Source organism: Lepidochelys kempii, chromosome 9 (genome assembly GCF_965140285.1).
Source record: "Lepidochelys kempii isolate rLepKem1 chromosome 9, rLepKem1.hap1, whole genome shotgun sequence".
Classification (NCBI taxonomy): Eukaryota; Metazoa; Chordata; order Testudines; family Cheloniidae; genus Lepidochelys; species Lepidochelys kempii.
Window position 1 is genome coordinate 33,099,802 of NC_136388.1, and position 14,866 is coordinate 33,114,667.

Genomic DNA, 14,866 nt, shown 5'->3' on the forward strand with positions numbered 1-14,866 from the left:
ATAAAAGACTTTGATTTCTGTCAATTCTACTTATGGCTACCTTGCTTGGTTCCATCCTGGTCTATTTGTTGCTGGTTGTCTTGTCTCCCTCTTGGCACTGAAACTGAGACTCCCCCCCCACGCCACAATAAAGTTCTTCACACCCACACGTGCCCCCAAACCCTATAAACTAATCAGATTATTTTTCCTACAGACTTGAAGGAAGATAGATATTGTAATTTCTACCTATTTTAAAAATCTTTGAGATACAGTCACTACTGTGATGAGGTCCACACAAGTAAAAGTGCCTACCTATACAGAGAGGGTTGGAAGATTTTGTACAGGTTATTGCTTGTCGTAGTCCAGTTGCAAGTGGACAAAATGTCTGCATCCTGAAAGACTGCAGCTGGCTGTCTCACAGTGATCACTAACTAGGAACAGAAAGTCATCTCTCCAGGTCAGGATTTAGATACAGCAATGATGGTATGTGCTTCGCCAGCAATGTAAGAATTCTGTAGCCGTCCCCAAGAATGTCAGTGACTGCTACATTGACTTTAAAAAAAGCAGACGTGTCCCTGAACCTAAACCACCAAAAAGAGAAGTGTTAAGGAGTTATAAGTTTTAATAAAACTCTAAAAAGTAATACTGAACACAAGGTTACAGTCAACTGATGTGGAAAGCCCTAGAAAGCAGCATTAGGGATAGAACGTCACTTGATATACGGTATCAAAACTAACTTTTTAGAACTGTTTGAGGAGAAGAAAGATTCTCCTATGAAATTGAAACTAGTAATTCCGACAGTGCCTTTACTGAGATGTGATATAAATTTTATGTAGTTTCCAATAAACATACATGCATGCTTCGATCAGTTAGAGCAAGTTATGCAGGTCATCCTAAGTACCAATAAAAGTTTTATGTAAAAAACAGTCTCAATATGCCATATTTTCTGAAAAATATATATATATTTAAAAAAATACAGATCTGCATTATAGTATTATAGGCACCTTTTTTTAAAGTATGTGGACATTTTGAAATTGCATAGAGTTTTAGAGTGTTAGATGTAGCTATGCCAGAGGTGGCTAAATGGGCAGAGGGCAAACAAAGGCAAAATACATATGATTCATCACATAGCTAGTGCAACCACTCCATGCCTGTGAGGTATGTGTACATATATTTACACACACACACAGAAGAATAAAAATAAAGATACGTAGGAAAATCTATTTTAAATAATTTTTAATGGTTTTTAAGATGTGTGATTTTCTTCTCTTTGAAAGTTTTGTACAGCTACTCATAGTAATGAAAGCAGACTTGTTTTACAATGGAGCAGGGTGCAGCAGGGGTGAGGTGGGAGACTAGGGAGTGGGTTTTTTTTTTTTTTTAAGTTAACATTTCTAAACTGGGTACACAATGCTGTACACAGGTTTTATACTCATTGGGGTGACTTGCACAACTCCACTCGTGAGTAACAAAATGACACCAAACCAAAGAATAAAAAAAATTACACCACTACATCCACATCCCACCTCACCCCCAATGAAGCACTGTATAGTACTCCCATGGATATCCGAACAGCTCTTCAGAACCACTTTGTGAAAATGCTGCTTTAAGCAGTGAAATAAATGTGGGCTGCATCCTCCTGGGAGCATGAGAAAGACTAGCTGGGGTATGGTGCAAGCAGATCTCAATTATTTGCCTTAGGAACATAGGGACTGCCACACTGGATCAGACCCATGGTCCATCTAGCTCAGTATCCTCTCTCAAAACAGTGGCCAGCACCAGATATTTCACAGTGAAGTGCAAGAAATCCCACAATAGGCAAATACGGGATAATCTGCCCTGATAAAGGTCTCATACTAATCTCTCTTAATTATGGATGATTTTAAACATAGAAGCATGAGGTTTAACATCCCTTCCAAGCTTTTTCTTAGCATTAGCTGTTATAACTCCAGATATTTTCATTATCTATGTGAGGTGTTCAACCTTTCCATGAATCTCACTAAATTTTTTGCCTTAACCATCTCACAGCTTTCATTTTTAAAGAAAGCTGAGACTTAAAAAAAAAAAATCTCTAGTTGTTATACTTGCAAAAGACACCCTAAAAATAAGACACACACACACACACACCAAACTTCAGAATGTGAAGCAAGCACAAGCAATACAGAGATCTTCATTCATTCAATACATACAACTTAGGATGGCTGTGAAAGTTAACATAGTTACCTATTTTATTGCTCAAAATATGTAAGGAGAGAAAGCATATTCTGAAGATCTACACCAGCATTTTCCAAGGATCAAATAATTAGCTTTTGGGGGATGGAGGGGATCAGAAGATGTGAGATGTGCAAAATAAGATGGGTAGTAGGCCTTTAAGGCTATATAATGAGGTTTCTACAGGGTGGGAATGCAATTGTTTTTCTGAAGGAAGGCTTTCAGAAATTTGGGTTATACTGAGCTGAAGTGTGGTTCCATGCGGAAATGTAATTATAAATAGGTCACTCAAATTTACATCCAAAATGCTAAATTTATCATTCACATTTGTGAAAGATACTACAATGATCCAAATAGTGAAAAATAAAATGCAGAGTATAGTAACATTTTATTTATTTTGGTTGTTTTGATTTGTCTAATATCAATTCAGTAGTCAGGTTGGCCTGGTGTCTGAAATAAACTATTGAGGACAAAGAATGTGTGTAACATACTGCTTTTCTGATAAATTTAGATTAATGTTTTTAGTGATATATTTCACACGAATATCAAAATATTGTGTCCAAACCTGCCTTTCAAAATAAGGTGCAATTTTATAATTCTCAGGAATTGAAACTTGCTTCATTGCCACCAAGGTGGATTGGTTTAAAATCAAGGTGACTGAAATCACCAATTTTAATAGAAATTTAAGTCAGCAAGTAGCAAACCTCGATTTAAATCCTCAATTTTAATCTTGTTTTGGATTGTACTTTTTAGTTATTTTCTTAAAGAAAAGTTAATTCTTACTGGTTGGAAATCATTAAAATGTGATGATTTGCAGCTAACCACACATACACACACTTATATAATTACAAACTTAAGACTAAATAAACCTATGGGGTTTTTTACATTTTTTTATTATGCTGGAAAACGGCAAATCACATTTATCGAGTGGATTTTTTTATTCAAGATGTGTGTCAAATTACATTTGGATGGAAACTGGACTTCAATTAAAATGTACAAAAACAGCATTTCAAAATGATTAAATAAAATGACCTTAAAATATGCTAGATACATAAAAAAAGTTTATCAAGACATGTTTTATATTTAAAATTAATGACTTTATTAAACCAAAATATTCTCTGCAGTTTAGTGAATTGAACTAATAATTTTTAGTCACCATGTCCTTCAAGATTTTAGAACTAGCAGATCTCATCCTCTCACACCTAATTTTTATTCATAGATTGGAAGAGGAAAACAAGCTTTCCTACTTTTTCAATCCCCAATAAGTTTTTCAACTTTGAATGAACTACTCACTGAACTGAACTAGCTGAAAAAACTGACATGAAGAAAATTCTGCACCTGCAGACAAGGTTACCGCTGCCAAAATCTCGTTTAGCATTTTAACAAAACCTGACTCCAGCTGTTTTCAGCAATTGAGTGGCTAGCTTTCTTTAAAACTTCAGAAGCAAACATGCAGAGGTTGAATTTTTTTTTAAATTTAAAATATTTTAATAGATTTAGTACATTTAGACCTTAAAATACATTTGAAATTATGACAGCCTAACTTTAATTGGTTTATTTTTAAAAAGAAAAATTTACTTGATTGAAATAAACATTTTCCTTAAAAAAAAAAAAAAATAAAAAAAATTATTTTTCATCCACCCTAATAGCCACTCAAGTTTTCAATTCAGGGAAAACACTGAATATAAAAAAAATCCAGACTAATAATGTATGCTATTATCGGCTTGCATTTTGGATAAAAGCAATATTAGGTTTTGCTCCTACACAGTACCTAAAGCTGTCCCACTTCATAATGTACTTTTTATATAAAACAGATTAAATCAAATTAAGGGAAAGCTTGGAACACTGATTAAGCAACAACTTAATTTTTACATTTAAATGTAATTCAAATTCCCCATACTAGTGACACGTTGCAAGAGTTTCAGAGGAACAGCCGTGTTAGTCTGTATTCGCAAAAAGAAAAGGAGTACTTGTGGCACCTTAGAGACTAACCAATTTATTTGAGCATGAGCTTTCGTGAGCTACAGCTCACTTCATCAGATGTTTACCGTGGAAACTGCAGCAGACTTTATATACACACAGAAATCATGAAACAATACCTCCTCCCACCCCACTGTCCTGCTGGTAATAGCTTATCTAAAGTTGGTAGTACTAGCATTGTGACAAAGTATCAGAAATAACACCCCATTATCTACACATTTCCAGGATTATCACACTGTCACTCTGAAGCCTAAAATGTCTGTACAGTTAGTGAGACAAGATAGGTAAGGTAATATCTTTTATGGACCAACTTCTGTTGGTAAGAAACTTTTGAGTTTATACAGAGCTCTTCTTCTGAAGTTGCTCCAATAAAATATATTACTTTGCCTACCTTGTCTCTCTAATAGCCTGAGACCAACATGGCTACAAACACCACTGTACATGCAGACAGCTGAAGCAATGGAAACAGCTACAAAGCTGTTAATTGAGAGCTTTTTTTGTTCAGACGATCACTGGGCTGAATCATCACTAGGTTTCATGGTCTGATACCATCCAATTTTTAATTTTTCAGCCATTTTGACTTTATAATGACAAAGTATACAGCTACAGTAAGGTATGCATTTATGCCATGCCAAGAGTCCTGAACCATAGAAGTAACACAACCAAATCACCACCCTTACTCTCCAGCTAATTTGCAAGCACCAATTTCGTTAGTTGCCAGAGGGAGACTCCATAGATGGTGGATTACATGGCCCAAATGCCATAGTTCTTCAAAACCACCCACCAATACCACAACCAGGACACAAAATAACCCCAAACACACCTCACAACAGCACACCCTTCATTTGCCACCCACACACAACACAAATATAATGGGATTCTCTCTGTTACTCTGAAGCCTGCAATGTCTATTGAGTCAGCATGAGGAGATGGAAACAGCTACAAGCATCATTAAGAGCTCTTTTTGTTGAGAATAAGACCAGGTTCAGCCATCACTGGGCCCGACAGGAATCAGGTGGAACGTTAGAGTCCAAGGTTCTGTGGCAATTGAAGGTTCTCTGCCAAGTTCTGTGGCAATTGAAATGTGACAGCTGATCAGAGAAGATGGGAACAACAAATGTGGGATAACAAAGTGGTTGTGCCTCCAGTCAGATGGCAACTCTGCACAAACAACGACATTGCTCCCTACAACATAGCACATAGAAACAAGAGCCCCAAAATACTAACCCTCTATATTATTTCCTGTTCACTAATACGTACTGCTTTGCACAGTGTTAGCATACTTACCATTACTGTGGTTCGTGAATGCGTTTCCTGCTATGGTGTTCGGTGCAATAGTATACAGGCACAGTGGTGTGAAGGCCTGCCGTAAGTACTGGACTTATCTGATTCCAAGCCACACAGAACTGGGCAAAAGTGAAAAGAAGTTCCCATACATACTGGTATGCAGTGGCACCGTTGCCAGTACCACTCTAAGCTTTGAGCACAGAAAACACCAAGAAAGCAAGCTACCCTCACCAGCCACACAGGGTATGTCTACACTGCAATTAAACACCTGCAGCTAGCCCATGTCAGCTGACTTGGGGTGGGGGGGCTATAAACCTGCAGATCACAAAGATCTACACCACAGTTTTACAGTCCTATAGCTCAAGCCCGAGTCATGGGCCAGCTGCAGGTGTTTAATTGCAGTGCAGACATACCCAGAGGCTGCTAAAGACAAAGGGAGAACACAAAGGAAAAATACATCAGATACAGGACACAGATGGTGGATTACTTGGCCAAACTGCAACATCCATGAGACAGTACATGCTTTCATCTACTAGTTCCTTAACCTGTTAAATGTAGGTATTGCAGCAAAACAACCAACAAGTCCATACTCAGCACCTAATGAGCCATCTTAGCCAAGCAGAATGATGGAATCCTTTTATCAAGTGACATGCATTTGCAATGGATCAAGCAGAGGAAGATATAGAATGACTACTAATGAGTAAGACAGACTAGAATTATAAAATTACAATCAGTTTCACTCAGCAGAAAGTATTGTGGGTATCATACATACATGCAATGCACAATGCTTCCTCTAAACATGGCAGATTAAGGAGATTTAAATGAATTAATATTTAAACATAACACCTTTAATTCCAAAGAATCCAAAAGCACTGAACTACATCCACTACTGAAATGTAGTCTCGTCTGAGGTAATGCAGTGAGCCAGGCCTCAGCCAGGCTATGGCTACTGGGAAGAGAGGCAGACATGAGTCAACACAAAGATAACCGTAAAATTTATATTATTGTTCCTGCCAAATTTCTGGTTTTTTTCCCCTTTATAATATAAACAGAATATTAGTAATAATACTCGCTTAGGAAAACTATAAATCATCACAATAAAAGAAGTTCTTCAGCAACAAACTGTCACCCCAAGAGGGAATCAACTTCTCTTCTCCAGGACTGCAAAATCCAGCTTCACCCCAGTTGTTCCACCTTCACCTATCTCTGGCTTACGATGCTCCTTTGCTTGGTCACTGCAATGATTGCACTTTTTTCTAGCAGGTCAACCTGTGACTGACAGCTCCTCACCTGGAGCGCCCAAACCATATTCCCTCTGTCAGCATCCCAGTGGTCAACTTCACCAGTCATATGCTCTGTGCCCCTCACAGCTGGGTTCCTTACACACAACACTCCACAGTGCAGCTTCCTCAGCAAATCTCCTTTTCATCCAACACCACCTATCTTTGCCCCCTTCTCCAACCACCTTACACCTGCTCCCTTTGGGAGATTCTGAGCCCCTTCTCCAGCTCTAGCTGCCCTCTCCTTCGCTCTCCCCATCCCCCTGACAGCCTTCTATGATGCTGCACCACAGCTGAAGCAGGTGCTAGTGCCCGGGCCAGGGTTACTACACTCACACTCCATTAACGGTATATGTCCTCATGCATACCCCTACACTCATAACCATTTTATATATTTAAACTATTTACATTTTACTATAATGTACATTTAGCAGATTCTACCACTCCTAGGGATCCAGTATTTCTATTCCAATCACTTCTTGAATCAATCATTTTAGAGGGATCCCAAGATTTGATCTCACAGATTGCCTGGGGATTTGCAGCATCTTCCCCGTCTCCGATACCACGCTGTTTTTGCTTACAGGAGTCTCCCATGGTATCAAAACACATTGGTCTATTAGAACCCCACATAACTCTCTTCATCAAGAGTGTGACCCTGCCTCTCATGCACAGTCTCAGGGTTGTGAGTTGCTACTTTCACTGGGATATTTACTTCAAACCTTCAAGGTTTCAGCAGGTTCTTGTTTGTGTCTTTAGTCACTTGCTCATTAGAATCCATTCACATTTTGTATTCAGGTAAATTTGCTTAGGGGATATCAGTCTCAATATATGGCTCGGGCATCCATCTGTTATCTAACTTTCCACCCGTTGTGTGTTTCAACCAGACGCTTTCTCCATTTATCAAGGGCTCTGCACTGGGTGGTATATCATAGTATTCTTTTTGTTGGGCCTTAGCTTTTCCCATATTCTATTCCACTTGGGTTCTTGCCATATTCATTTGTTAATATGTCTGAGTATGTGATCATCATAAAGGATATTCCACTGTCTCAACCCCTAATTCTATGTCCATCAGCAACCTTCCATGTCTACTGAAGATCAGATAGTAGAGGACTGTAACCTGTACTGCAATATGCTGAATTATTATAGATATAAATTAACTCAGGTAATAACTTCAGCCTCTGCTCCCACTGCAGACTGCGAATCATTCCAATTATAATCGGATTAATTTTTTTCACACATTTGTCTGCGGATAATATGCGGTTTTCATTTTATGACTGCCATAAAGTATCCAACCACTCACCACACAAAGGGCCAGCTTCCTCTAGGACACAACTGACTTCCTCCACTAACTCCGCAATACTAACAGCCTCCCTCAGAACACTGTCCTTACCACCATGGATGTTACTTCCCTATGCACCAACATCCCTCACAATGATGGCATAGCTTCCTGCCTCAAATATTTACAAGACACTGGACAACCCTCAGATATCCACCCCAAACACACTGCCAAACTCATCCATTTCATCCTCACCCACAGCAAACTTACATTCAACACCACACACTTTTTCCAAACCATGGGAACAGCCACGGGAACGAGGACAGCTACCCAATACACCAACCTCTTCATAGGCTACCTTGAAAAATTACTGGACAAAATGCACCACGAAACCAATTATATACCTGAGACACATGGATAGTATTTTCATCCTCTGGACAGACTGCTTAAACTCAATCATAGATTTCCACTACAACTGCCACAAGCACCACCCATCCATTAAACTCTCTCTGGAATGCTCCCATCTTAGCATCAACTTTCTGGACACCAAAATCAGCTTCAACAATGGAACCCTACACACAACCATATACAAGAAACTCATGGCTCACTACACCTACCTTTACAGGTCCAATAACCACCCCAATCTACATCCAGATACTCAAGGTATGTCTTCACCAGCAACGTTAAAATGCTGTAGTCACAGCACCAGCGCAAGGAGAGAGCTCCCCCAGCACTGTGTTAAAAAAAAACAAAAAACACACACTACCCCCAAGAGGGGAGTGGCTCCCAGCGGTGGTGCACGGTCTACACTGCCACTTTACAGCGCTGAAACTTGCAGCACTCAGGGAGGGTGTTTTTTCACAGCTCAGAGAGAAATTTGCAGCGCTGTAAAGCGTCAATGTAGACAAGGCCTCAGATACCACAGAATATGCTCTCAGGAGCAAGTCCAAAATATACATCTTAACGCACTTATAATTGCATTGACCAAACAAGGACACTCCACCAGAACAGTAGATCACGTCACTGAATAAGCCACCCAAATACCCCAAAAGAACTTGCTTCAGAACAGAAATAAAACCCCCTCTGAACACACATGCCTAGATGTTGCCTACCACCCCACCTTGGAACCTATACTGGGCATCAAACAACTACAACCCATACTCAATGGAGACCCAATCCTGAACCCCCTCTTCGAGCCTTAAAAAAAAACCAAAAAAAAAAAAACCCAACCTTTCTAAGTTCATCATCGGAAGCAAGCTTCCCACAGACTACGACACATCAACTCAAAGAGGCACCAGACCCTGCCTGAACAAATATAAAACCTGCAAACATATTTCCACTGCTACAATGATCAACACCCCCCACATCTTTCAAAATCCATGGGTCCTACACATGTCTATCACAACATACGGAAAACCTCATCCAGTGCACTAAATCCAGAAATAATTATGTGGGGAAACCATATAATCACTACACTCTTATATATGAGCTCACAGAGGAAAATGATAAAAAACAAAAACACCTTATCACCTGTGGGTGAACACTTTTCACAAAGCAATCACTCTATATCTGACCTACTAGTTATCCTCAAAGGAACTCTGCACAGCACTTTCAAAAGTTGAGCCTGAGAGCTTAAATTTATTACTCTGCTAAATACCAAAAACCATGGACTGAACAGGGACACTGTATTTATAGCTTATTACTAATACCAATTAGTATTACTAATACAAATTAATCACAAATTTAGTAAAAGTCATTGACAGGTCACGGGCAAGGAACAAAAAATCACAGCCCATGACCTGTCCATGACTTATGCCATAAATACCCAATTGAATCTTAGGGGGGAGGCACTGTGGGTAGGGGGGGAGAAAAGGGGGAGAACCACGGCACCAGCTGCAGGGCAAGCCTGGGGGCTGCTCCGGCCGCTGCCAGGGAGGGGAGGAGGCCAGGGTGGGGTGGGGTGTCAGCTGCTGCTCCAGCCGGAGCCCAGAAATCTACACAGCAACGAAACAGCCCCGCAGCCCAACCCCCATGAAGCTGAGTCAGCTGGCCTAGGCCAACCGCAGGTGTCTTGCTGCTGTGTAGTCACATCCTCTCTCCCGAACAGAAGATATCACCTCACCCATCTTGCCTCTCTAATAAAGCGTACAAAGTTCTTTAACAACTGGGACTCAAACCCAGCTCCCTGACTCTCAACACTTCTGTTGTGTATCCATAAAGCCTTGCAAAATATATTCAGAAGGCCTGGGGTATACTTTGAGAAGACAAATCCTTCATGGGAACCTCCACCACAAACTTCAGTCATGATAAGCACATATGTAACTCCATCCCTGCCATATTCCAATTTTAAATGATCTAATCCTACCAATTCCAACAGACCATTGCTATCAATAGGATGCAAGGAAGCTCTATCAGAACTAACAACTTTATTTTTTAGGTTGCAAGTTTCACAGTTTGACACCACTGTATGATTTTTTCCTTCATCCTAATCCAAAAGAAACTTTCTTAATGGTCTATTGGAATTGGTAGCAGAGGGTATCTGATGCACATAGGTTGGGAAGATATCTTGGAGCCCAAAGAACAGGTTGGGGAAGTAGGACACCTGCAGACAAGAGATCCAGGATGGTGGGATACATCTCTACACCTGGACGAAGGACACAGACTTGGGAATGCCTTCAGCACCTGCAGAGCAGATAGAAAGATCAGTACAATTGATTAAGAAACACGAAGCAGCTCTCTCACAACATCATCTGGATTTTTGGTGTGTCACCCAGATACAGCACACCATACCCTCTGGGATACATCCTCCAATTAGGGAACGATTTTGACCAACTGCTCCACGATGTCTTCCCAACCTATATGCATCAGATGCCCAACCACCTGATTTCTGTATAGTGTCATAGGTCTGACCCCATAATTCAGAATCTTAACTGGTACTAATTCTTTTTTCACTGTGAAAAGACTTTTTGCCACTATGGCATCTCCTTCTTTACCCAAAGAAGGCTTCTGTAAAGCAATACAATCTGACCCTGTAGATCAACTTTTGTTTTACAAATTTGAATGGTTTCAGTATTTGGGTGCTGCTTGATGGGATACAGATATTCTATTCTCACTTTCCCATACTGACTGGCAAAATTTTGATAACTTGGCATATGTTTACTTACATTTTTTGTTTTGGTGAGGGAAGCTGCTAACCCCGATCCTTTAATACTTGCAACACTCCTTGTAACTATATTACAGTAGATTGATACCAATGATTACTGGGAGTAAACAATCACTGTTGACATTAGTACCGAAAAAACACACAAAAACTTGATCTGGTATTTACTAGTTCCAATTTGAATTTCAGCTTCTATATAGCCGACACGTGGGCTAGCCAAACCATTTCTGGCTACCAATTTCACCCTGTTCCTGCTAGTCAACAACCAATTGAGAGTCCAATGTTTCCTAAAACATTAGCTGTATAAGGTGGTAACTTGAGACTCAACATCCAGCAAGGCCTATGTTTCTATCCCATTATTCTTAACCAACACAGTCGGACAGCTCCCCATAGCAGTAGCCTGTCCTTTTGGTCATTCAGGTCTATTCTCTGTCTTCCTGAGACCTGACACCCTCCTTTGCTGAGACGTTGTGTTTCAAGACATGGCATTAGAATTTTGAGACATGCACCTCCTTTCTATAGGTCTCACCTCACTGCATCTTCTGCAAATAGGGCTGCCATCATCATCAAACTTATCTGTTATCCTATGCCCATTCTGACTCCCTGGGGCCTGCATTTCTATTGTCTAGGTGCCAGGAGCTCCTGTTTCAACATATGAGACTCTATTTGAATTTCTCTCCTTATGTGAAGGAGTGCTTTCTTCAAATCCTCTATATCCCTTTTAAAATTTTCCTCTGAAAAAGTATCTTCCATTCCAGAATTACCATCCTCCGATTTCTGGCTAGCCTGCATCACACAGTGCCCACCATCTCCAGGCCACAAGGCAATGACACATTTGTATCCATGCTGTGGACATACTTCAACTGTCCTGTGTGGTTCTCTATGTCCCAGAAGTTTTATAGCATCCTTAAAGTCTAGAAGGAAATGTCTGGATCCTTAGTTATAGTTCCCTCCATCAAGTATCTTTATACAGTCCCTCAACAAATTTGCCCTTCAGCATTTTATTAGTATCTTGGACTTCAAGTAGTTCTAACTTTTCTATTGCTTGCAAAGTCTCTTGTAATTCCAACATGTATTCCCTTACACTTTCTGCTGGACTCTAGACTGCGCAGAACAACCTCTGCTTCAGCTTTGACAAGGTATGAATGTCAAACATACAGCCTAGCCTTCCAAATACCCTGTTCTACAGTCCCTTTTATATTTTCTGGCCATGTCCGCACTTACCTTTTAGCTGCATCCTCTAATTGCCCCAGCAGAATCTCTATTTTCTGTCTTTCTGGCAGCTCACGCAATCTGAGCATCAGCTGAAGCACTGTCTTAAATTCCCTAATAGTCTCCTCTAGAAAAAAAATCTAGGCAACAAGGATGCGCCAATGAAATATAGCATGGTTGGGGTGTCTGTAAGAGTTGCCCTCCTGTCGACCTTTCCTCTGCGTTACCCTGTGACTGACTCCTGTTGTTCTAAGATGATTATCTCCTGTTTTGAATTCTTCCTATCCTGTTCATGATGCCAACTGCAGTGACCCGGGCCTCAACTAGGCTATGCCAACTGTGAAGACAGGCAGACACAAACTAATACAATGGAGATTTCCTTTATAAAGTTTGAAATTTAAGGTTAACACAGAAATTTGGAAGGAACAATAACAATGTAAACAAAAGAGTAACGATACAATATAAACATTCAGTACTCACTTCGGAAAACAAACTCTAAGTTACCATCACAATAAGAAGTTTTTCCAACACACTATCATCCCAACTCGTCCTCTCCCTGGTTGTAAAGTCCAGCTTCACCCCAGTTATCCCGCCTTCACCTCTTTCCAGCTTACAATGCTCCTTCCACATGGCAATGACCACACCTCTTTCCATCAGGTTCACCTGCAAACAGCTCTTCTCTCAAAGGGCTACACCTATTGACCCAGATTCCCAAACTGTATTCCCTGTATCCTGTGAATCCTGCAGACAAGTTATAATACTGAGTTTATTTGCCATGTAAATGACTGCCATCAAATTCAGTTCCTGTGGGGTGAATTAAGAACATATGGTCTGAGAGGAAACAAACTCATTTCAACACCAATCTTAAGGAATTTCACATATTACTTTCTAATCATCAAATACATGTGAGAGGTAATTGGATTTGGAGGAGAAATATCCTCAGGTCTTCCATGGCGTAAAGCCCTTCTAACTATGGTGTTATTATCTGCAGGTAAAATCTGGAGGGTAATCATCAGGAATAAGATGGTTTCAGAGCAGCAGCCGTGTTAGTCTGTATCAGCAAAAAGAAAAGGAGGACTTGTGGCACCTCAGAGACTAACAAATTTGTTACTCTCTAAGGTGCCACAAGTCCTCCTTTTCTTTTTATCAGGAATAAATATATTGGTTTCAATAAAATAAAAGTCACTCTCTGCTTTACATCCCACAAAGACTCAAAAGTGATCCTATGAGGCTCAAGATAATTGAACACTTAACTGGACACCATTAAATTAGGCTTGAATAAAGACGGAGAGTGAATGGGTCATTACACATAGTAAAACTATTTCCCCATGTTTATTTTTCCCCCATACTGTTCCTCACACGTTCTTGTCAACTGCTGGAAATGGCCCATCTTGATTATCACTACAAAAAGTTTCTCTCTCTCTCCTGCTGGTAATAGCTCACCTTAACTGATCACTCTCGTTACAGTGTGTATGGTAACACCCATCGTTTCATATTCTCTGTGCATATAAAATCGTCCTACTGTATTTTCCACTGCACGCATCAGATGAAGCTCACGAAAGCTTATGCTCAAATAAATGTGTTAGTCTCTAAGGTGCCACAAGCATGCCTGTTCTTTTTTTGGTGGTACCAAAATATCACAAGAAAAAGCTGTTTTTGCTTTACTTCTGAACCAATTTACGTACACCTGAAATCGAGAGAAATTCTAAAACCTAACCAAACCTTGAGATTTTGCCTCTTGAGCATGCAAAACTAGGCAACAGCCTTTCAGTAATACTATCTCCTCCCTTTTTTCTCACCCTCCCCAATCACACAGAACACTATCCTATCCTCATGACCTGGTCTTCCATTGACAAAGGTCAAATTCAGACTTTAATATCAAGTTTGAGAATGCACTTGGGTTCTTTTAAAGTATGTTCTTTACTCAAAATATAATTTAATGGGAAATTCAACCTAATTATATCTTTTTTTTTAAATTACATCTTTCCTGACTTTAATATTTGACAATAAATGATCTCTCAAATATTTACTGAAAAAAAAATCAGTTAAACTGCCAAGATATCACAAATTATGTTTCTGTATTACAACTAATTAACAGAATGAAATATAGAAATCAAAAGCTAAGAGAAGTGTCTACCCCATATGGTGCTTACAAACCATGGAGATGCATATATCATATCACAGAATCATAGGACTGAAAGGGACCTCGAGAGGTCATCTAGTCCAGTTCCCTGCATTCATGGCAGGACTAAATATTATCTAGACCTGTGGTCCTCAAACTAGGGGCACCGCTTGTTCAGGGAAAGCCCCTGGCGGTCCAGGCCGGTTTGTTTACCTGCCGCATCCGCAGGTTCAGCTGATCACGGCTCCCACTGGCCACGGTTCACCGCTCCAGGCCAATGGGGGCTGCGGGAAGCGGCATGGGCCGAGGGATGTGCTGGCCACCCTTCCCGCAGCCCCCATTGGCCTGGAGCAGTGAAC

At 40.2% G+C, this 14,866-nt stretch overlaps 1 protein-coding gene across 5 annotated transcripts in view; it reads right to left on the minus strand.

The window, feature by feature from the left end:
* RASA2 (RAS p21 protein activator 2) overlaps positions 1-14,866 on the minus strand; it is a 203,044-nt gene that overhangs the window by 141,052 nt on the left and 47,126 nt on the right. For 3 of the 5 annotated variants that reach the window (XM_073359812.1, XM_073359810.1, XM_073359809.1), the window contains exon 2: positions 292-560. The exons of the other annotated variants lie outside the window; for them this stretch is intronic. In XM_073359812.1, the coding sequence (XP_073215913.1) occupies positions 292-370 (79 nt within the window). In that variant the 5' untranslated portion in view covers positions 371-560. The remainder of the gene's footprint in view (positions 1-291; positions 561-14,866) is intronic. 5 annotated transcript variants of the gene reach the window in all.